This window comes from Electrophorus electricus, chromosome 17 (assembly GCF_013358815.1).
Source record: "Electrophorus electricus isolate fEleEle1 chromosome 17, fEleEle1.pri, whole genome shotgun sequence".
Lineage (NCBI taxonomy): Eukaryota > Metazoa > Chordata > Actinopteri > Gymnotiformes > Gymnotidae > Electrophorus > Electrophorus electricus.
The window spans coordinates 3014055-3037349 of record NC_049551.1 but is presented as its reverse complement, the minus strand read 5'-3'; the positions used below and the strand labels follow the sequence as shown (position 1 = coordinate 3037349).

Here is a 23295-nt window from a genome sequence, read left to right as displayed (position 1 = left end):
ACATGTAACAAACAAACCGATACCAAGAACAGCATCCGAATGCAGGGCACGGACTCACCCAGAGACAAGGTGTCGACCAGAGGCTGAGAATTCGGCGTGTGCTTCTGTTCTACCTGAGACCAGACTCTGCTGAACCATGACTGATTATATTCAGTTGGCGGATATATATAGTAGAGACAGGAATGATTCTGCTATTTCAGGTTCCTGTTTAGTGCAGGTCCAGAGACCATTAGACTACCTGAGCAGCTCCTTCCTCTGTGTTAGAGGATCTGCAGCTGATTTTTGGCGTGATATGTTCGAAAGATCACATCTAAGAACGAGAGGATATGAGAGCCTCACCTGAGCAGAGAGGAAGTGGAAGAAGGCCTAGCAGTACAAGGGCAGAGGGCTTTATTCTATCCTTGAACCGCAGCACTTGTTTATTTGTTTATGTGTATATTTGGATTGTTAATCAGAAATTCATGTCCCAGTTAGTAATATAAAGTGAAAACAGGACTTCTCCCATCCCTAGGGCTCTAAATCCACAGATAAAGCCACAGGTTGCCGTGCGGTGGGTGTGGTCTTGTGTTGTTGCTGAAGGTGTTGTTATGGTAATAGTTTGAGGGCCTCGGCTGTAGTGTTTCCAGAAACAGATGTGTCATTATCAGCAGCTACACCTTTAACAGCACGGCCTTTGACTTGGAGTGAGAGCTTAGAGTCTGTTAGTCATGTAAATGTTGTTTACAGCCTCAAGGAAAGGTCATTATGCTAAAAAGTCTATTTCAGGGAGTTTGTAATAGATTTGCCTGCAGGAGCCCTTGGGAGCAAACTCATGATCAAAATTCATAATTCATCATAATTCATCTGAAAGTTTTCTTCAACAAAAAAAAAAGAAAAAAAACAAAAACCGTGAAGCTGCTATTTTTAATCTTGAATCACTATCTAGCTGTGGTCTTGCGTTTTTGATTTAATGCATTCCTGACATAGTTAGTGATTCATTCAATTAGATTCATGCACTCACACACACACATATATGTACATACATATACACACACACACACACACACGCAGTGTCCCTGCTCTTTGGAGAACACTTGTGTATAATTTGTCAAACATGACCAAAGCAGGGGATGGGACGATATCGCAACGTGAAGCCTTATGTAACTCTAGCATTCATCAATAAGACAGAAATGCTATTGCACTCATCAGGACTTATATAACAACCTATTTATTGCACAAAGCGGAGCTTGTTCCGGAGCCTGGGGTTAGGGTGGGTACAACTGTGTTAGGACCCACAGGCTGTGGGAATGGGACTCTTGAAGACAGTTTGCTTTTGACCTGCTCTGATCTAAAGTCAGTTCAGAGTTTTGTCTTTAAATTCAGGTGAGGGATTTTTGTAGGGAAAGCCAGTCTTAGATCAGTGTGACAAAAAGAATCACTACTGGAAAAAAACCCTCCTCACTGAACTGGTACATATTTGCCAAATTAAAACAAAACATCGGCTTAATCGTATGTGACACAGGCAGGTCCTGTGCAGCGGGATGAGAGAATCCTCAGTGGATCAGTGTGTGTTTAAGTGGGTTTGGGGTTTGTTACAGTGAACAGCTCCTGAAAACATGCTGGAAGTCTGTACAGTAGCGACAGTAAACGTACATGCATGTTAACGTACATCTGGAACCACTAAAATTAAAATGTATCTGCTGAGTCTGCTGATGGTGTGAGCTCAGTACCATTCTACCATTCGCTAATCAGTTCAGGCAGTTGTTTTCCCACAACAGGTGCATTTATTTACTTTAAGTAAGACTTGAGGTACAGTTCTACACTACAGAGCACAGAGAAGGCTCTGTTTATTTCTAAAAGCTCATATTTCTCAAACTACTGTAAAGTAGCATGAGCTTGGCTCCCATGTTCAAACTAGTCTTGATGACATTTTCGTAGCCTGAATTTCATGTAATTGGCCTTCATCTTACTCCTCATCCTCTTCCTCTGCCCCTCTTCTTAAATGTCTCTTAAGACCACTGAGCTCTGAGAGTAGCTGCTATACTGTCTCTTACTGTAACTTACTCTTTATTCCTGGGTGCTCGTGGCATGTTGTCTTGCTTAGTTAGCAGGTCTACACAGTGTATTCTTTATGTATAGCTTACATCTATAAATACATCTAATTTTCTTAAACTCTATTCAAATCGACATTAGTTTTACATGGGGAGGTGGGCGGATGTAAATATTACAAGCGTTTCTCAGTGATTTTAGTCATGTCAGTTATTTTACCGACTGCGCCCTCCTGAATTTGGAAAACGAGCCATGAAAGAACCCCAGGTTATAATAATCCCACTTGAATGGACATGTGTGTATATATTCCGTCATATCCTGTGAGTTGCTCTAGGTGCCATTGGTTCTCTTTTTTTTCGTGTGTGGCACAAATACCTTTTGGGTAGCCTTACATAGATTAGTTATTTCACATTTTATTCAGCATAGGTAATAATCATATTAATGGCCAATATTTCATATTTTAATGACTTATGTTGTTATTTCGATATGCCATTTGATACTGTATACCGTTTACTACCAACTACAGGTTCCAGAAAAAGATTCTCTGGGAGATAGATTTGCAGAATTTGAATGTGGACTGCTGGTACCCGATCTGGGATGCCGCAAAAACAGTGTTTTCAGTGGAAGCCACGTAGTATGCACGTTTTTTTGAAGGTAACGGTACGCTTCAGTGTCTGAGCATAGTTTGGTTTTCAGAAATATGTAAGTTATTGGGAAAACTTTAATGAATTTCGCAAAATTAAAAAGTTATAAAAATGCATGTTGGTGAAAGCCTCGTCAAAAGTAAAGTGTGAAAGAAACAGCGTGGTATAACATTTTTAAAAAGTATACAGAAGAGAGTATACATACAGGAAGTACACATATTTGGGGCTGAAATCAAAATGTTAGTTTATTGTGCCTCAGTACACCTGCTCTGGGCTTGGACCATATAACTTCATCTACATCACATGACGTGTCTTTCTTGGTCAAAAACCTACTTCTCAATAAGGAGAAAGAGGTGGAAGGAAGACATTTGAGCACTGTGGACTGTAACTGTATTATTCATGACCCTGAATGCCATGATGAAACCTGATACTCTAAATAAGAATGTAAGAAGCACGCACAGGAGCACTGAGAAATATCACTAGATGTGCTGTGTTATATTCTGTCTCAATTATTAGAGACAAGCTTGTTGCTTTCCGTTCATCACGCATAGCCGAGAGCTAGCCTGGATTCTTTTTTTTGTTTTTTATGTTATGAATTCTCATTGGAACCGTTAGAAGCGTTACACGTGAAGAGGAATGCTTGTTGGAGCATAAAGAAGGCTATCTGCGTGTTTTGCTGTAGCCACTGCTGTTTTGTGCATTGAATGACTCTGCTTTCTGTATTTTCATTAACTGTGCTTTGTGATGAGAGATAAGAGATATTGGGTGTTTAAGTGAACTGTTGCCTAAAGTATTGCCAAAAGAGTTTTTGTTTTGGTAAATGAAGAAAATGTGCTCAAAGGATTGGTGTTAGTGGGTTAGAGATTGAAATACTTATGTAGGATGGGCCAGGCTGCAGTGTGGTGTGCCTGAGCCCGGGTGTGTGGATGTATTGGTGTACAGGAGTGTGAGTGTGCCTGAGCCCGGGTGTGTGGATGTATTGGTGTACAGGAGTGTGAGTGTACACGCTGATCAATATGGCCCTTGCAGCCAATAGCATAAGACCTGTCACGAAGAGCATCTATGTAGTCCACTGGTCAGGCCTGCTAGGCTAACAGATCATCAATGTAGCCCCTGTTCTCATTGGTCAGGCCTGCCAGGCTAACAGATCACCTTCACCATTCATCCATTCCACTACTGCATACAGATTTTTTAATCTTAATAGTGCTAGGAACCAGGAGCTGAATACAGGAGTGTTTAATCATTTTTTATCTTTTTTTTTTTTTCATAAGGACATGATTTAATGCACTGAAATGCTCTCAGACAGATGAATGAAGGCTTACATAAAAATTAGCCAGAAGACATGGTTATAGTTCCTGTCTTGTGCAGAACAGCAGTAGTTAAGCTGGGGACAGAAGCAGGAGTTGGGTGGGGTGTGTTTGTGGGCTGGTCATGTGTGTGTGTGTGTGTGTATGTGTGTGTGTGTGTGTGTGTGTGTGTGTGTGTGTGTGTGTGTGAGTGTGGAGGAGGGATTTCATAACCATCCAACAATACTCCAAACAAATCCATTTTTTAAAGTGTCATTTGTCATCCGCTTCCTACTCTTAGCCTCAATTACATAAGTGACTGTAATCTAGAACTGGGGACACGCTGATGCTCTTCTGTAGTTTTCTCACCAGTCAGAGCAGGAGATAATGTTGATTAAGCGCTCGCGCTGGCATGTTGCAGTGAGCAGTCGCCTGCGTTTCCGAGTCTGTTATCTTCCACTGTAACTGAGTAGCCCGCATACGAAGCAGTGGGCACACCGTCCTGGACGAAACGTTGGCCCACTCTCCCTGGCTCTGAGGACGGGTCCTCTGCCGAACTCAGCTCAGTTAGCTTCTCGCACGGGCCTAATGACTCTGTTAGCGCAGTGTGTGCTGGTGAGAACAGCGGGGAGGGTGGAGAGACATGGAGTAATTATAGGTATGGGGAAGAATGATCATCTCACATCTGCTTTCATTTCACACACCGCCTGCCCTCGTGAGCGTTTTGTGCATGTGTGCGCGCTTGTGTGGGTTTGTGCATGTATGTGTGCGAATGTGCATATGTGTGTGTATATGTGCGTTTGAGCGTTTTGCATGTGTGTGTCTTTGAGGGTTTGCGCACGTGTGTTTGAGGGTTTGTGTGTGTTTATGGCAGTCTATGTTATTGAGTGCAGGTGTTGTTCTGTGTGTGTGAGTATTGTGGACATTGTGAGTGTGTGCATATGCATGTGTGTTTGTGCGTATTTCAGTGCGTGTGGGTTTGTGTGTTTGTGTGTTTGAAGTAGTCTATGCATGTGAGTGCATGAGTATTGTTACTGTGTGCATTTGAGTTTGTGCATTTGTGTGTGTGTGTGTGTGTCCGACAACCCTGGATTTGTTTGGGAAGTTTGTGCACAAACCCATTAGTATCTGTCTGTTTATTCTACTTATGTAATTGGAGTGTCATTGCTGGGAAAGAGCCCACTAGCAGACACTGGGGGGTATGTAGGGGAGTGTGTTTCCAGCCTGGTCATACACATTCCTCTGTATTTGAGTTTATGTTTAGATTTTACACTCTTTGCATTTAGGTAGACTTGATTCTATTACTTGTTAAAATCCACTGGATTTAACCGAGGGTTCCTAGACTCCAGACTGCATTCTGAATCCAGCAGGACGTTTGCTAGTAAATATTAACTGAGACTCGTAGTTCAGAGAAAATTAAATCAATAAAGGGGAAAACAGTGGTTGCTAGAGAAACATTTCAGAAGCAAATTTCAACTTTACACAGCAAAGACAAAGTTTAATGCCAATTGTATTAAAAGGACATAGCTGATCGTGAGCAGGTCCATACGCAGTCTGTAAGTTGTTTTTTTTTAAAATTACAATTATTGTTCTTTACTGCATGCATATCTATTACGAAACCTAATATGTGCTTCTTTATTTCAGCCAAAGAAACTGACCCCGCAAACCACCGGTGTATGAAGCACAGAAAAGGCGTTTTGACCTGGTGGCCAGAGGTTGAAGCCCCATCAGCAGCAGAGGGTGCAAGTCTGAGACAGACCGAGCAAGACGTCTGAGCCGTGTGCACTCTCGAACATGAGTGTGGTCACAGAGGGCTGCTTGCTTGTTCCCTACGCTTGCCCACAGCACTGACCGCTTCTTCCTGACCATCACTGCCTGGCGGCGGGTGAACGCTCCTCTGACCGCTGCTTCGATCCTCCCTTCCCCACTCTTTGGGAGCTACAACGGAAGCCAAAGTGCTGAATGTGCGCTGGAGTGGGTTTGCCTCCACCATGTTCCACTGGTGATGAATCCTTTGTAGCTGTTTGCTAAGAAACTGCTTAACTTGGTTTGAGGCCGAGCTTGGATAATGCAAGCAGTCTAAGTCCACCTTGTTGCTTACTGGGCCTCTACTTTGGATTGGGCTGGGGTCTAAATAAGATCTGCCTCATGCAGTAGATGTTACTCTAGTTTCCACACTTCACTGTTTATTTCCCCTTTTGCCTCACACTTTGGTATCGGTGTGACTCTGCACTTTTGTGGTGTTGTGGAGAGCGTGCGCGCGCGTGTGTAAGCCGTCGTCAAGCATGGGGTGCCGGCAGAGTTCAGAGGAAAAGGAGGCTGCGCGCCGATCGCGGCGGATCGACCGGCACCTTCGCTCCGAGAGCCAGCGGCAGCGGCGTGAGATCAAGCTGCTCCTGCTCGGAACCAGCAACTCGGGCAAGAGCACCATCGTCAAACAGATGAAGATCATCCACAGCGGAGGGTTCAACCTGGAGGCCTGCAAGGAGTACAAGCCCCTGATCCTCTACAACGCCATCGACTCGCTCACGCGCATCATCCGAGCACTCGCCACGCTCAAGATCGACTTCCGCAACCCCGACCGGGCCTACGACGCCGTGCAGCTCTTCGCCCTGACGGGTCCCGCAGAGAGCAAGGGTGAGATCACACCTGAGCTGCTGGGCGTCATGAAGCGTCTGTGGGGCGATGCGGGGGTGCAGGAGTGCTTCCAGCGCTCCAACGAGTACCACCTGGAAGACAACACTGCCTACTACCTGAACGACCTGGACAGGATCTCGGCGCCCGAGTACATCCCCACCGTGGAGGACATCCTGCGCTCCCGAGATATGACCACCGGCATCGTGGAGAACAAGTTCACCTTCAAGGAGCTCACCTTCAAAATGGTGGACGTGGGAGGCCAGCGCTCAGAGAGGAAGAAGTGGATTCATTGTTTCGAGGGTGTCACTGCCATCATCTTCTGCGTGGAACTGAGCGGCTATGACCTGAAGTTGTATGAAGACAACCAGACGGTAAGAACCACAGGCAGCCTTGTCATTCTGGATTATATTTACAACTTGCACTCTACTAAAGCGTAGGTACGGTATTACAGGAGTCTAACACAGCAGCAGTCTAAACTCAGGCTATCAGGTGGAAACATACAACAGCGTTAGGGAAATAATGCTACCACATTGCAAAGCTAATCAATATGCCTAGGATAAGTCTGGGAGAAAACACCCAGGTTGGTGTGTGTGTGTGTGTTGGTTGGGGAGGTGTGGGGGCGAGTCAGCCCTGCGGTGGGAACTGGAAATTGAGGTGTGCAGATAATGCAAACAGAGTCCCACAAGCCCGCCGTTATCAGTGCTGTGCGCCGTCGTGTAAATCTGTCCTGCTGCTCGTGTTCCACGCGGCCACAGCGTTATCTTCACATTTCTCGCTCCGCTCTCACTCTGGCCACGGCTCATGCTACTCTACCTGCTCGCCAATGTGCATATGACATTTCTGCCAGACCTGCTACGCTCTAATACAGGCGTATTCCAGATAGGATCTGTTTTGCACTTTGTGTAGTTACCTCTGGCTCTCCTGCAAAAGGAACTGCTAACTGATGATTTCAAATATGATTTCTAAATTTCCCATTTATTTATTTATTTATTTATTTATCTATCAGCGCAACGATAAAGCAAAAACAACATATTTGCCTGAAGTATTAATTAGCGATTTAGAGTTAAAAATAAAAGTGTCGTCAGGCATAGGAAGGGGGTCAGGAACACAAGTGATAATTGAGTTCACAGTGCAAGGTGTTAGGGTGTACCTGTGAGAATTAGCAGCCTAGGCACTGAGGGAAACGCTGATGTGAAGTTTTCAATAGCCCAAAATGAACTCTGTGTGTGTGGGGGGGAATAGAAAGCATAAGGAAATTACAAGCAGAGGAAGTTGAGAGATGGTGGGCACTATAGGTGGACCGTGTGTGAGGGTGTGTGAAGCAGCCCAGTCTGTCTTCCACAGTGGTACCACACTGGATGCCCTCACCAATGAGCACTTGAGCAGTTTGAAAGCACCTTCTTCAGATACGAGTCAGCGCAGAGGAAAACTCCCAGTGCTGAATGAACTCCTGCATTTGAGGAGTGCACTCAAGTACATCCTGGAGCAAGCAGTTGAGAGGACGAAGGCACACAGCACACTGAACGACACACACACACACGCACACGCGCGTACACACACAAACACGCACATGCACACACGTACACACACACACACACACACATATGCATGCACACACACCCACCCACACACACACACACACACACACACACACACTTCTCTCTTTAGTTTAGATGGAGTCCCAGGTAAATATGATGTGGGGGTACACTTGCACATAGTTCAGATCTTGCAAAAGCCAGCAACGCACAGGTCTTCTGTGGCCGTGGTGTGGATGATGTTGCCAGCACATGTTCAGAGCGGCTGGTCCAACGTGCTGGTGTTTCACTGGACCGTGCATGGGTCAAAAGCTGAGGGGTTGGGGACAGATGGCCAGACATGCCTGCATGGGCTCGAACTGGCTGGAGTCCAAGGTCAGCCAAGGTCAGCCCTGACAGGAAGCAAGTACACATAAACATACACACACACACACACACACACACACACATCTGGAATAGTAAAGCAACACAGATGTAGGCCTGCAAGCTGAACATGATGAATTTCTTGTCCTTGGCTGTGCTGCTGTGCTAACTGGTGACCGTAATGGCTCGACATGAAGCGGCCTTCAGATCTGGCTTTTAATAGTGTAGGCTTGTAATCTTAATTACCTACAACAGAATACACATTTAAAAGTTACTTTTAATAGGTTCTTAATTGGGTTGTGGAATGATGGAAGCCCCATTTAATCATTAAAACGGTGTTTCTTCTAAATGACTCTTTATAATTACTTTGTTTTCTGTAGAATCATGTTCATACAGCAGTAAGGTTGATATTTACAGGTGCGTAGAGGCTGTTTGTTGTAGAAAAAGCAGACCTTTAAGTCATTAGCCCTGAGACTGCAGGTTGAAATCTTACTATCGTAAAACAGAGTAATAGTAACAGAGAGTAATAAGGTTTTTAGAGGACTGCTAGTGTCACTGCTCTGTAGTTCTCTATTGCATAGCATCCAGCAGAAAGACACACCTCAGCACCAAGGTGCAACCTGGGAGAAGCAAGCCTGCTGGGCGTGGCAGAACAGCCCTTCTGTTGGAGCTTCCTGTGTAAAAAGGGTTTCACCTGTGACCAGAGAGGGTGGATATGCTTTGACATTCTCACTGTATTCTCCTTTCCTCTCTATCATTCTGTTTCTCTCATTTTCTTTCTCCAGTTACCCCCTTCTACATCCTTTTGTCAATTGTCTTTTTCTGACCCATCCCTCCCTTAAAAAACAGGTCGCTACAGCAACTGTTGCCTGGCAACAGAGCAGTCCAACGCTCCTAATCCTGGGCTACTCACAATGAGCTGTGACACAAGCAGGGGAAAGAGAGATTGTCTTTGTGTGTGTGTGTGTGTGTGTGTGTGTGTGAGTTTGTGTGTGTTTGTTTGTTTGCGTGTGTGTGTTTGTATATTTGTTTGTGTACGTGTGTGTGTATGTTATATGTGTGTTTGTGTGTCTGTGTATGTGTACGCACATGCATGAGTGTCTGATTGTGTGTCTGTGTGATTGTGTGTATATGTTTGTGTGTGTGTGTGTTTGTGTGTGCGTGCGTCTGTGTGTGGTGTGTGTGTGTGCGTGCATGCGTGTGTGTGTGTGCACGTGCGTGACTGAGAGTGATAGAGTGTGTGTATTTAGGTGTGCCTGAGTGTGTATGTGTGTGTGACAGAGTTGTTGGTACGTGTCCATTTTGCGCTGGGCAGGGTTGGCTGTGGGCAGCACATCCGGCTGCAGGTCACTGAGTTGAGCCCTACGGAGAGAGAGAGAGGACACACAGGCTCCCTGCTGCCTGGGTGAGGTGAAGCAGCCACAGTTGGGTCATGGGAGAAAAATGCACAGGCATCTTGGGAGGCCGCGTTCAGCTTGGGCCGCGATTGGCTCTGGCAGAGGGTTTAGCTTGGGCCGCGATTGGCTCTGGCAGAGGGTTCAGCTTGGGTCGCGATTGGCTCTGGCAGAGGGTTCAGCTTGGGTCGCGATTGGCTCTGGCAGAGGGTTCAGCTTGGGCCGCGATTGGCTCTGGCAGAGGGTTTAGCTTGGGTCGCGTTGGGCTCTGGCAGAGGGTTTAGCTTGGGCCGCGTTGGGCTCTGGCAGAGGGCTCAGTCACGGAAGAGCAGCTTCCCTCCCCCCTAATAAACGGCAGCTGCTCCAGCTCAGGCAGCGCTCTATGCTGGATTTTGCCTTTCTTATCTGGTGATAAGAACTAAGCCTCAAACTACTAAACTATATTCACAGATTCCCCGTAATTCTTCTTGCGCAATATATCTCGTCAGATACAATTTCCTTCTTGATTTTGTGGATGTCCAAGGCCTGAAATCTGTGGCAGACAGGCAGCTCTGTGTCACTGAGGGCTTGCGGCATTACTACAACATCGCTCTGACGTTACTGCAACGTTACTGCTATGTTACTGCAACGGTGTGGAATTGTGTTACTGCAATGACATCCAGCTGCACCGAGCCGCACTGTGACCGGAATGGAGCCCATCGCCACCGGTGGCTGAGCACGGATTTCAACACAGGCGGTTGCGTCAGAGAGAGGAGGGTGCATCCAAGGCTACTGTAGTCTTCGCAACATCCTGTGTTTTTGTGCAACCATAAGCGAAATTAGGTTGCGTAGCGCTTGGGGAAGTATACGCACACACCCAAAAGCACACACACATGCCCTCGTACACAAACACACGTACACACGCACACCACCACTGTCAGTCACACATACACACCCATATACACACGCACACACACGTGCACACGCACACAGGCACACGCCCACAGACACACACGCACATGCACACATTCGCACACACACACACACATACACGCACACACACACACACACACATACACGCACACACACACACACACACACACACTCACACTCTCACATTCACAAATGCATACATGCGCACACGCACACATACAAACAGCACAAACACACACATTTCCAATATTTTGCATGGGTGTCAATAAGACAAACAGTGACATAATCTACTCTGGGTATGTTGTTATGAGATGTTGGACTACTTATGGCCTTTTAAGGCAAAGACAAACCATGTCATAATTTAGGCATGTAATACTGGACATTTTCATAAAAAGATATTTTAAAGAAAACACTATAAAGTCACTGGGGTTAAACAAAAAAAAAGGGGAATGACATTTGTAATTTTCAGCTTGAGACAGAGTGAGAAAGCAAGAGAGTGAGAGAGAGAGAGAGAAAGAGAGAGAGAGCGAGAGAGCAATGGATTAGCCTGTGGCTGCACAACCTCAATATCACCCCTTTCTTGATATTTAAAAACCATATCAGGTACGTAAGGTCAATAATGGTCATCCAATAAATTTTAGGTCAGTCTGAGGTTGACTAGTATTATGGGATCACGCTACGCTTTTTTCACTGATTCTCTGTCTTTTCTTCAAAAACAGAACACTTTGATGGTGATCAGGTGAAACACCAAGCTCTCTCTCTCTCTCTCTCTCTCTCTGTGTGTGTAAACCGCAGCACGATTAGAAGAGTCATTTATAGTGGATTGAAGTCAGTAGGATTGTTCCAGAGGCTGGGATGTCTCCCCATGCCGGCTATGTCTATTTGCTGGAAACAAATAATTATCATTCTGCTGTTTGTCCTCATTACGTCTAAAGCTTAATTAAAGCTTGTGTGTGCAGCTCTGGGGGGGAGGGGAGTCTTCTGTGTGAGGGCTGTATGCTGGGCTCTGGTGCACAGTAGGTGGTGTGGAGGCATTTTTCATTCCTTCCTTATCCCTCTCTCTATCTCTCTCTCTCTCTGCTACTTATGCTGCAATGTTTTTTGAGGTGATGGTGGTTACAGACACACTGAGCTACAGTGGGGTGAAGCCACTCTCCTGACCACACACTCTCTGAGGGCTTCAAACACTGGGCCTGTGGAAGTGTTTCTAACCAGCTCAGCAACACGAACACACCACACACACGCACGCACGCACACACACACCCCCACCCACAGAAAGAGAGCGAGAGTGAGAGAGAACGCTTAGTCTGTTTCTCGTGCATTGCCTGTATCTCTGGATGTCTTTCTCTCTCGCTGTGCTTCCTGTTTTCCCAGAAGCCCCCGAGTCGCTCTTTCATGGAGGATACCCTTTTCAATCATCTGGACAGATTTTTAGACATTAGAATCTTTGCCTTAAAAATGTGATTTCTTGTACATGAGCTTTGCAGGCCTCAGTACACTGTGGGATGCTGGTCCCCTGCAGCAGGCTGCACTGTTTCAAAGCTCAGGTACAAACTCACCTTTGAATTCAGCACAGAAAGACATGCACATCATAACAGATCAACAGCAGTACAAATCCCTCCCTCCCTCTCTAGGTTCCACACTGCTCTTGTGCAGTTCAGTAATAGTGTTTGGGTCTTATATTGACTCAGTTATATATAATGTTTTGTGTCAAAAGTGTGTATTTTCATTTTCTCTTGTGAAAATGATATTAGCGTCGTTGTTATGGTGAGATTGATGAGGACATATTTTTAGATTCATCAAGGCTGTGAGATACCACGGTGTACTGGACCACAGCAGAATGAGCAGAATGGTCTACCCTGCCCACACCAAGCTACGTCTCTGGGAAGTCTTCCTCAGAAGACTCTTATAGTGCTGGTTATTCATCTATCTGTTCCGGTTCTGTCACTTCTGCTTCTCCATTTGACTGCCTCACCATCTCTCTCTCTCTCTCTCCCTCTCTCTCTCTGTCTCGCTCTCTCTCTCCCTCTCTCCCGCTCTCTCTCCCTCTCTCTCTCTTCCTCTCTCCCTCTCTCTCTCCCTCTCTCTCTCTCTCTCGCTCTCTCTCTCCCTCTCTCCCGCTCTCTCTCTCTCCCTCTCTCTCCCTCTCTCTCTCTTCCTCTCTCTCCCTCTCTCTCTCTCCCTCCCTCTCTCTCTCTCTCCCTCTCTCTCCCTCTCTCTCTCTCTCCCTCTCTCCCTCTCTCCCTCCCTCTCTCCCTCTCTCTCTCTCTCTCTCTCTCTCTGCTGCAGCAGATCTTGTGATTTTCTCCTAGCACCATGGTCTGTTTAACATCTGCCCAGTCTTCATCGCTAACTCCTCCTTCTCCAGTCACAAGCCACGGCTACTCACCACATGCCCACAGCCCCTTGCACGCACAGACACACACACACACACACACACACACACACACACACACACACACACACACACACACACACACTATAGATGCTACCTCATACATGACTTCTGCAGCCCCTACCTCACCTAAACTCTATAGTCCCTAGATCACACACACACTCTACAGATCCTACCCCCCCCCACACACGATAACCCTTAATTAACTCAACTAAATTAATTATATAGAAAAACACTATAGTAATTACAGAACCATAGCTTGCATATTATAAATGTACATATTTGAACATGTTTTTTTAAAGGTCCTTGTACTCTCAGCAAGATTATTTCCAAATATGCAGAAGCAATGATTTGGTAGAAAACAAGATGTGATTGTATTTGATTGCGTACTCTTATTTAACAGTATTCAACTGAATTCAACTGTAGAGAGAGAAAATGCAAGTGTTCTTCTGGCTTTAGCAATCAGGTGTGGTGGCCTGAGTTTGAGTTGCAGCTTCTCGGTGAAGGCGTCACTGTCAGATGCTACTGGCCCCTCCAGGCTACACTGCCATGCTTTTGAGTTGTGGACGCAGGAAACAAATATGTCACAGTCATGCCATGTTAAAATCAAATCTTCCATGTCATAGCCACAAAACTTGGAAGGCATTCTAGAATGTTCTCCAGAATCCAGCATTAGCCAGTGATTGAGCACAACAGGGTGTGGGGTGGGGCTAGTAGGAGGAGCTATGGGCGAGCCAATGATGAGATCCCAAACGCTGCGGTCAGCGTGCACGTCTCCGCTGTCCTGCCTTCCCATAGCCGCAGTGCTGGTGCAACTGCTGTTTTCGAGGTACAGCCAGCCTATAAACACACCCACATGGTGAAATATAGTACTGGGTTCAGCTAACGGACAAAATAATGCAGCGTGTTCAGTCCTTTCCAACATAAACCAAAGGGAAGCAATGCAAGCCACACGCTGCCACAGACGCAACTCTGTCAAGCTCAGATATCAGTTCTGTTGCTCTGTCTGACACCAGAGTGGGGCAGGGTGAAGCAGAACGATTCTGTGTATTTCACAGATGTTTTTCTAATCTTGGCCTCTGTCACTATTACTGTGGTCATTGGCTTGACAAACATAGTGAGGTAATTGCACATGGGCAGGTGACTAATTGGATTAGACAGGGCCATGAACAGACCAACAGAAACAGAGGTTAATATGCTGACCAGTGCTTGTTAAAATGTAGATGATTCAATGGGCAAACTGCGTTCCTCAGACACGCTATGTGGGTTTGTTGCGTTTCCCGTCGTTTCCTTGCTGTTGGTTTTGGGACTCTGTCATGGAGACGCTGGTACATTTGAGAAAGCTCATTCTAGACACTAGTAATGATTTTATGTGCTCATAGTTGAAAGAACGTTATTGGGAACCCTCTGTAAATCAGACACTATCCCCTGTCCTTGGTGAAGTACGCGTTCTCTCCCATGCTCTATGAATCAGACACTCTCTGCCTTCCTTGGTGAATCAGACACTCTCCTCTGTCGTCTGTGAATCAGACTCTCTCCTTTTAGTGAATCACATGCTCTCCCCCACTTGATTTGGCTGGTTAATCTATACCCTGAAAAATACAGCATGCTCAAATACATTCCTCCTTAGATACATTCTGACGCTGAGAGATGCAGACGTACTGACACCTTCACGACTCTTTGTCCTCCATTCATTAAGCAGATTCATACAAAACACAGACCAGTCAATTCATGGCTTATTGAAAAGCATGCTTTTGTTTTATACATTTGTTTAGGAGAGAACACAAGAACACACCTGAGTCGGTAGTTTAAATAGCAGAACTAACACATTTGAAAGAAAACATAACTTGCAGGGTCTTTTCTTTTGACATTCTTCCAGGTGCTGACAGATGTGCACCTTAGTATAGAGGCAGACGTGTGGTTAATTACCGAGTCAGAGCAGGTGGACGAGAGCTTGTTTTATACCGGGTCAGAGCAGGAGGACTATCACTGATGTACACATTGCAAGACAAGCTGAACCATGCATGCAGAAGTATGTAGAGTGTTGTGGTATACAATAGCGTTGACCTGCAGGCCTGTGACCTGTCCAGTGCCACACTAAACTCTGGGTACAGTTTCATTTACAAGATCAGGACTAATGCTTTTGAAGGAGGATTATGGAGTGATCTTTGAGGTTTCCTCAATTGGTCTTTTGTATGTTTTAACATCTAGGGACATCCGTGTTCCCATCCAGGTGTTTTCGCTAGCTCAAGTTCACGTTCTCTCTTCTTTCTTTCTCTCTCTCACTCACTCACTCTCTCCACTCTTCCTCTCGTCCCCAGAGTCGTATGGCAGAGAGCTTGCGTCTGTTCGACTCCATCTGCAACAACAATTGGTTCACCAACACGTCACTCATCCTCTTCCTCAACAAGAAGGACCTGCTGGCAGAGAAGATCAAGCGCATCCCTCTCACCGTCTGCTTCGCCGACTACAAGGGCCAGAACACCTACGAGGAGGCAGCCGTGTACGTGCAGCGCCAGTTCGAGGACCTCAATCGCAACAAAGAGACCAAGGAAATCTACTCCCACTTCACCTGCGCCACCGACACCAGCAACATCCAGTTTGTGTTTGACGCCGTCACGGACGTGATTATCCAAAATAATCTCAAGTACATTGGCCTGTGCTAGGACCAGGGGCAGGGGAGGAGCTACCCTCCACAGGAAGCGGGGTATATCTGACAGGTGACTCCTTCGGGTCTGCCTCTCCTGCTAGTTACCATGGGGACCTGGATGAGCTGCATGGGGAGGTGGGGGGGGGGGGGGTCGCTAAATGCTGCCATCTTTGCTCAAGTTATTAATAATGAGAAGTTAATGGTGGCGAGAGACTTTTTGACATTGGTATAAATGTGTTTGCACTGAATTTATGAGTATAAAGACACTCTCTGTCTGTCTCTCTGTCTCTCTCCCTCGCTCTTTCTCTGTCTCTCACACACACACACACACACACACACACACACACACTCACACACACTCACACACACACACACACTCACACACACACACACACACACACTCACTCACACACACACACACACACACACACACTTTCCTACACATCCTTAGGTTTAACTTCACTCTCAAAGGACATGGAATCAATGATCAGACACGTTTGAGACTGGCACACTGGTAACTTCAGAGAGCGGTGGGTTCCCTGTGTTCTCTGGCCTCCTGAATCCTGGTACCCCACTCGTCACAGTCAGTCTCTCGCCCTGCTCCATCCTGTCAGAAGCTCCCACTCACCTTGTGTGAGTATTGCTGCTTTGGGAGAAAACTGAAAGAAAAGAGTCTTAAAAGAGTTTATTCTCTGAGAGGAGACAGGTCTTAGAGTATGGATAGAGTATGGACTGGCCTGCTTAATCCTGGGAACCTATCAGGAAAAAGGACTGGCTTCCTTCCAAAGGCAGAAACTGCCATAGTACAATGCTGATATAATAATATGGCTTTTACACACATTTACAGTTGTTTTTCTTTTGGCTGTCTGACCCATCAAAAATGCTGTTTTATTTTTTCTTTTTTTGTCTAAAACAGTATGTACTTTAATACCCTGTTTTAGAAAAAACATCTTATTTTCCAAGAGTGTTACACTGAACTGAGCATTAAGTGTTTCATAAATATCATTTTACTTTCCAAAAGAAACGTAAATAGTGCCAATATAAATGTAAATAAGAAACAGACCCGTCCAAAACCTTTTGGTTTTTATTAAGAATAAAATGCTGAGTCATTCTAATATGCATGATTTTCTTATTTTGGAGTTTTGATAAATTATAGCTTCATTTGTTTTATTATATTTTTGATTTTATTAATATACTCCCAAATATATATATATATATATATATATATATATATATATATATATATATATATATATATATATAAAAGTCAAACACTGTGTACAGCAGTTTTCTGAGATGTATTTATTGGAAAGAGGACTGTAAAAAAAATACTCATATTCACCTCAAACTCAAGCCCAGCATGGGGACATAAGCAAAGAGGATGCTGGCGACTGCAAAACAAAACAAAAAAACAAAACAAAAGAAAAACAAAACAGTTAATAAGAAAACTAACAAATATATTTAAAAAAAAAACAAAACCTCATGAAAAAAATCAAATAATCTCACATGAGAAAAAGAAAACATTCTTTTTTATTTTGCTATCATTTTGAGTGGACATTGTTGTCGGTATGATGTGTAAATAGTATGTGAGGTGCATTCTTTGTGAGAAAAGAAAAAAGAATTCACTTACATTTAAAGGCATGGGGGTGTTTGGCAGACAGACAGGGCCACGCCCCCTTTCTCCTGTCTCCGCCCCCTCCAGCTCTGATCCTGTGCAGCCTTCCCCAGCTAAGGGCTTCTGGCTTTGACTACAAGATGTCTATTGAAAACAAACAGAGGAATATTTAAATTTAAAAAAAAGTATAAAAGAACAATAACTGAATAAAAATGATTATGCAAATTGTTTCTTGTGCTGGAGATGTTTTTGTGAGGTGATTCTAGGTGGGGTGGGAGCAGATTTCAGAGGTGTTATCCACTCACTTGTATTTCACAAATGTTGCTCTGAAGATCCTAAATGTTTAGTGAAATTTAACAGGTGATTCAGTGAATGTCACATAAGCCTCCGCTTTGCCAAGAGTTGCAGATATCCACGTTACTGGACAGCCATGTTATATCTGGAAATGTCACAGATAATTACTATTTTTACCGTTTACATTTTTAAAATTTTTTTAAGGTTTAAATCTATTCATGACACTTGTAACAAAAAAAGTATATTTTAGGCTTAGTGTTGTCCTGTTCAGGGCTGATGTTCAATGTTTAGATCAAACCTAGGTTTGTGCCCAAAAAGGTTTTCACTGACAAACTTTTTTTTGCCAATGTCAGTGTAAACTAGGCCATGATCTATTGTGTGTGTGAAAAACCTTCCAAAATATGTTTCCTATTTAATCGGCTTGACACCTGAATGACATGGAATGGAAGTGTTTCCATGACCTGCTTGGAGCCGTGGCACACGGCTAGCTGCAGGCAGGGACCCAAGAGAAAATGGCTTCTTTGCTACCACTGCCAGTAATTATGAAACTCTTCTCATTGTGGGAAGTCCCAATGATTGCTGCTGTAATCTAGCAACACACACTCACTCTTTCTCTCTGCCTGGTTCTTTCAGTCTGTCTCTCTCTCTCTCTTCCTGTCTCTCTCTCTCTCTCTTCCTGTCTCTCTCTTACTCTGTCTATCTGTCTGCCTTTGCTCAGTCCACTCTTGGCATCCTTGAAATCTGACTGGCCACAAGAGCCAAACAAGCAACACACTAATTAAGTGTGCAATTAAATTATTCTGAAATTGATTTATGTCTACAGAGAGTTTGTCAGTGTTATACACAGCTCTCTCTCTCTCTCTCTCTCTCTGTGTGTGTGATACAGAGCAAGGGGGAAAGAGAAAGAAGATGGCTGGTATGGATACACATTTCATGCCTATTAATGTCCAGAGTCCATCTCTGTTACTTTCTCTCCCCGCTACCTCTGCCCGTCTCTCCTCGCTACCTCCGTCCGTCTCTCCTTGCTATCTCCTCGCTAGCTCTGCCCGTCTCTCCTCGCTACCTCCGTCCGTCTCTCCTTGCTATCTCCTCGCTAGCTCTGCCCGTCTCTCCTCGCTACCTCCGTCCGTCTCTCCTTGCTACCTCTGCCCGTCTCTCCTCGCTACCTCCGCCCGTCTCTCCTCGCTACCTCCGTCCGTCTCTCCTCGCTAGCTCTGCCCGTCTCTCCTCGCTACCTCCGTCCGTCTCTCCTCACTACCTCTGCCCGTCTCTCCTCGCTACCTCTGCCCATCTCTCCTCGCTACCTCTGCCCGTCTCTCCTTGCTATCTCCTCGCTAGCTCTGCCCGTCTCTCCTCGCTACCTCCGTCCGTCTCTCCTTGCTATCTCCTCGCTAGCTCTGCCCGTCTCTCCTCGCTACCTCCGTCCGTCTCTCCTCACTACCTCTGCCCGTCTCTCCTCGCTACCTCTGCCCGTCTCTCCTCGCTACCTCTGCCCGTCTCTCCTTGCTATCTCCTCGCTAGCTCTGCCCATCTCTCCTCGCTACCTCCGTCCGTCTCTCCTCGCTACCTCCGCCCGTCTCTCCTCGCTACCTCTGCCCGTCTCTCCTCGCTACCTCTGCCCATCTCTCCTCGCTACCTCTGCCCGTCTCTCCTTGCTATCTCCTCGCTAGCTCTGCCCATCTCTCCTCGCTACCTCTGCCCGTCTCTCCTTGCTATCTCCTCGCTAGCTCTGCCCGTCTCTCCTTGCTATCTCCTCGCTAGCTCTGCCCGTCTCTCCTCGCTACCTCCGTCCGTCTCTCCTCACTACCTCTGCCCGTCTCTCCTCGCTACCTCTGCCCGTCTCTCCTCGCTACCTCTGCCCGTCTCTCCTTGCTATCTCCTCGCTAGCTCTGCCCATCTCTCCTCGCTACCTCCGTCCGTCTCTCCTCGCTACCTCCGCCCGTCTCTCCTCGCTACCTCTGCCCGTCTCTCCTCGCTACCTCTGCCCATCTCTCCTCGCTACCTCTGCCCGTCTCTCCTTGCTATCTCCTCGCTAGCTCTGCCCATCTCTCCTCGCTACCTCTGCCCGTCTCTCCTTGCTATCTCCTCGCTAGCTCTGCCCGTCTCTCCTTGCTATCTCCTCGCTAGCTCTGCCCGTCTCTCCTCGCTACCTCTGCCCGTCTCTCCTCGCTACCTCTGTCCGTCTCTCCTCGCTACCTCTGCCCATCTCTCCCCACTGCCTCTGACTGACTGCTCTTTCCTTCTAAGAGAGATATATTTAAGAGAGATATATTTAAGAGAGATATATTTGTCTACTTGGGTGAACAATAAGAGATTCATATCTTCACAAACACACAAACCATTAAGTAGTTTTATGCATAAATGGACATTGGGTCACAATTTGCCTCTCTTTGGGACATTTCTCTGTTGTCAGTTATTTTCACTATTATTACAGAAATTACCTGATGAAGTTGATTTTTGACCATCAATCTAAAACAAAAAAACAGGATCCGAGTCAAACTGAAACTAAATGCCACTTCTTTCTGAAGTCTGCAATATTTGTACTTTCTTCGGCATTGTAGGAGGGACCTTAGTGACATCACTCTTGCACATCACATGAAAACCCTACACAACCACAGCTGTGGTTGCCATGGAAGCAGTCACACACTATAAAACATTCTTATCCAGAGATTCATGGCCCCAGAAAGACCATAACATGGCGTAGTTTAGTGCTTCTCAGGCTAAAACTGCTAAATCAATTCATAAAGTGCTTGACTGCTAATTACTTGAACAAAATGTGTTAGAACAGGGGATACACTGATTGATGCAGTACAGCAGACTCCAAGGACCGAAACACCCTACAGCATTTGAGCAGGATCAGTGCGCATGGCTTCCAGGCCGATAGTTATCACTGTTAGAGTGAGGGTTCCCATACTAATGAACACAGTTCCCTGTTTCATACAGTTCCGAGGTAGCATTTCTGCATTTTCTCTGAGTTCATAGTTTTTCTAAGAAGCGTAAAATGTAAAATTTTCAACAAATGCAATTGGCTCTGAATAGTAAATCTTGTGTCATGTTATACTAAAATTGCTAAAATTCAAGATAACTGAACTGGCCTATAAATTGCTTTTGTTGTGATTGAATTTGCCACTGCAGGAGCTACAGCCTGGCATGCAGGGCTTATTCCATCCACTGCAATAAATATATATTTATATATTCTTAGACAAATGCAGGTTCCTAATTGCCAGGTTGCCACACTCTCCACCTATCTCCCAGATCTCTGAGAGGTTCAGTAAACAGGTCGGAGCCATCTGTGGTCTTTCACACAGAGAAGACGACAAGCACACGGACCACAGTGAGTGGAAAGAGGGCAAATGTTTGTTGTGACAATAAAAATAAATGAATGAATGCAGCGCAGAGGGCTGAGCAATGACGCCAGCTTGGGCACAACCTTGTGACTGTCATGAGCAGAAAGAAAGAGACTGCAAATACACACAGATGCACAAACACACACAGTTTGAGTTATTTTTTTTGTGAGATTAGGTAAGTGAGAAAATCAAGAAAAACAATGACACCATGACAGGATATTGGATCAATGACCCAGTTCCTTCTTTGTTATGCGTAAAACTTCAGGATGCTATCGTTATCCTGAAGCATCTGGAATACAACTGCACAAGAAGGCCGCAATGCACAAACGAAGCTAAGCCACAATCATTTTTGTCTGCTTTTGTCCTTTTAAAAAAAATAAACACAAATAAAAAAAACAACAACAACAAACATGCAGAACTTTTACAGCCATATAGTCCACGTTGTACAGTCCTGCTTTAAAATCTAAAATTCTTATTATTAAGGTAAAAAGCCTTTCAGGTCATTTTCTAGCTGTGGTTTGCTACCTCTAAGCATTACTGTAAAGAGTCATCAGTGATAGTTCAAAGTAAACCAACACCAGAATGTAGGAGGCTGAATGACATCTGTGTTGTGTTAAGTCCCATTTTGTTATTAGAGCTGTAATAGTAATATAGTAATGGTGGAGGACCGCCGTCCACTAAGGAAAAAACCCCAACAGGGCTTACAGTCACAGGGCATTGTAAAGACAGGCCTGGGCGAGGATAGCAAGTTCGAGACCCACCAGTGCGTTTGTCCTGCGCTTTTCACGTCTCTACTGTTATCCGCCATCATTTGGATGGCGTGGTGACAGCAGCACACCTAAAGCGTTTCCTTTAAAATTACGAGTTACAAATGAGTGCTGGATAAGAGTTTAACATGTTGGCTTGCATAGTCGGGGTGTTTATGTCAGATTCTCTCTTCTTGCCTCATTGATGTTCGGTGACATGACTAATAGTATGAAATATAAAAATCGACCTTGCTACATAAGAACGACCACATGAGTGACATTTGGGAAGAAAACCTATAGGTTGGGTGAAATAATTTGATCGATATGATTTTCAAGTAGCAAGCTTTCATACTGGGAATGTTTGCTGTAAGATGTATGCAGATATCAGCCCTGCAACCATCTCTAAAAACAACACAAAACTGCGCCTGCGGCCTGCCATAGCCGCAGAAACAAACAGGGTTTGCTTCTGGAAACAGGCCATCAGTGAATGCATCGTACAAAAACGTAAAACATCAAATCATTCCTACTGAGACATATTTTGATACATTTGTGTTCTCTTTCAAAGAAATTTGACGGAAAATACGAGTAACATCAAAGGTCTTTCTTAGAAATGATAATTGCTACTTGCTTAGAAATGACTCCCACCTCCCACTTCTAGGCCTAGGCCTACTGGTGCCTGTGTTGGGTTTACCAATCGAAGTATGAATCAGCTCGCACAAAAAATATTCTCACAATATGATTATTGTTCCTAAACAGGTCATGCAGTCATGGCCATAATGAATCTATCTAGGCTCAGGTCTATCATAAAACAAATTAGAATAACACCACGAATGAGGCAGAGCAATTATGTTACGGACACTGGGCTTTCCATTAAAATGAGAGGTGCTTAGCACAAATACACAAACACACCATTATCCAAACCCACCGAGTCAGTGTCGGGTTCTCCCTCTTTCTCTCTATGAGATCAACGGGCCCTAGATGAGTCTATTCTCATGGTTTTAGAAATTAGCAGTTGCACAGAAAAATGTTTTTCATACTTACAAATAAAAATTCAAATGTGTGTGAGTGTACATAGAGCGCAATGTAAAGTGTTTGGCACTACAACAATGTGAACTAGTCAAGATGCCTCAACCTCTGTTGCCATTTGTGTTGAACCACACTTACACCGTCTCATTAATGTAAATTCTTATTAAACATATTGAATTAGCCCATGCCAAATAATCGCATTGATTGTTTAGTTGTTCTGTTTATTATCTTAATTAACGATTCATTACTTAAACTTAATTATTAAAGCACTGCGTAAAATAACATTACGCTATGTCAGTCAAGTTAATGAAATGTAAGAGTGACATCTGCTGGTGAATGACCCGCCCTGCGTGTGGGACTAGAGCGTTAGTCCTCACAATAGTTTTAATTTCAGTGACTGTTCTAGTGCTACCTGATCTTAAA

At 45.0% G+C, this 23295-nt stretch overlaps 1 protein-coding gene across 2 annotated transcripts in view; it reads left to right on the top strand.

Annotated features, from left to right (window-relative positions):
* Positions 1-16959, top strand: part of gnaz (guanine nucleotide binding protein (G protein), alpha z polypeptide) — a 32527-nt gene extending 15568 nt beyond the window's left edge. Inside the window, exons 1-4 of one of the 2 annotated variants that reach the window (XM_027006483.2) lie at positions 5184-5514; positions 5603-6966; positions 15516-15914; positions 16296-16959. In XM_027006483.2, the coding sequence (XP_026862284.1) occupies positions 6244-6966; positions 15516-15860 (1068 nt within the window). In that variant the 5' untranslated portion in view covers positions 5184-5514; positions 5603-6243 and the 3' untranslated portion in view covers positions 15861-15914; positions 16296-16959. Of the gene's footprint in view, positions 1-5183; positions 5515-5602; positions 6967-15515; positions 15915-16295 lie in introns of those variants that run through there. The other variant, XM_027006482.2, reaches the window with a different exon arrangement.
* Positions 16960-23295: the final 6336 nt, after the last annotated feature.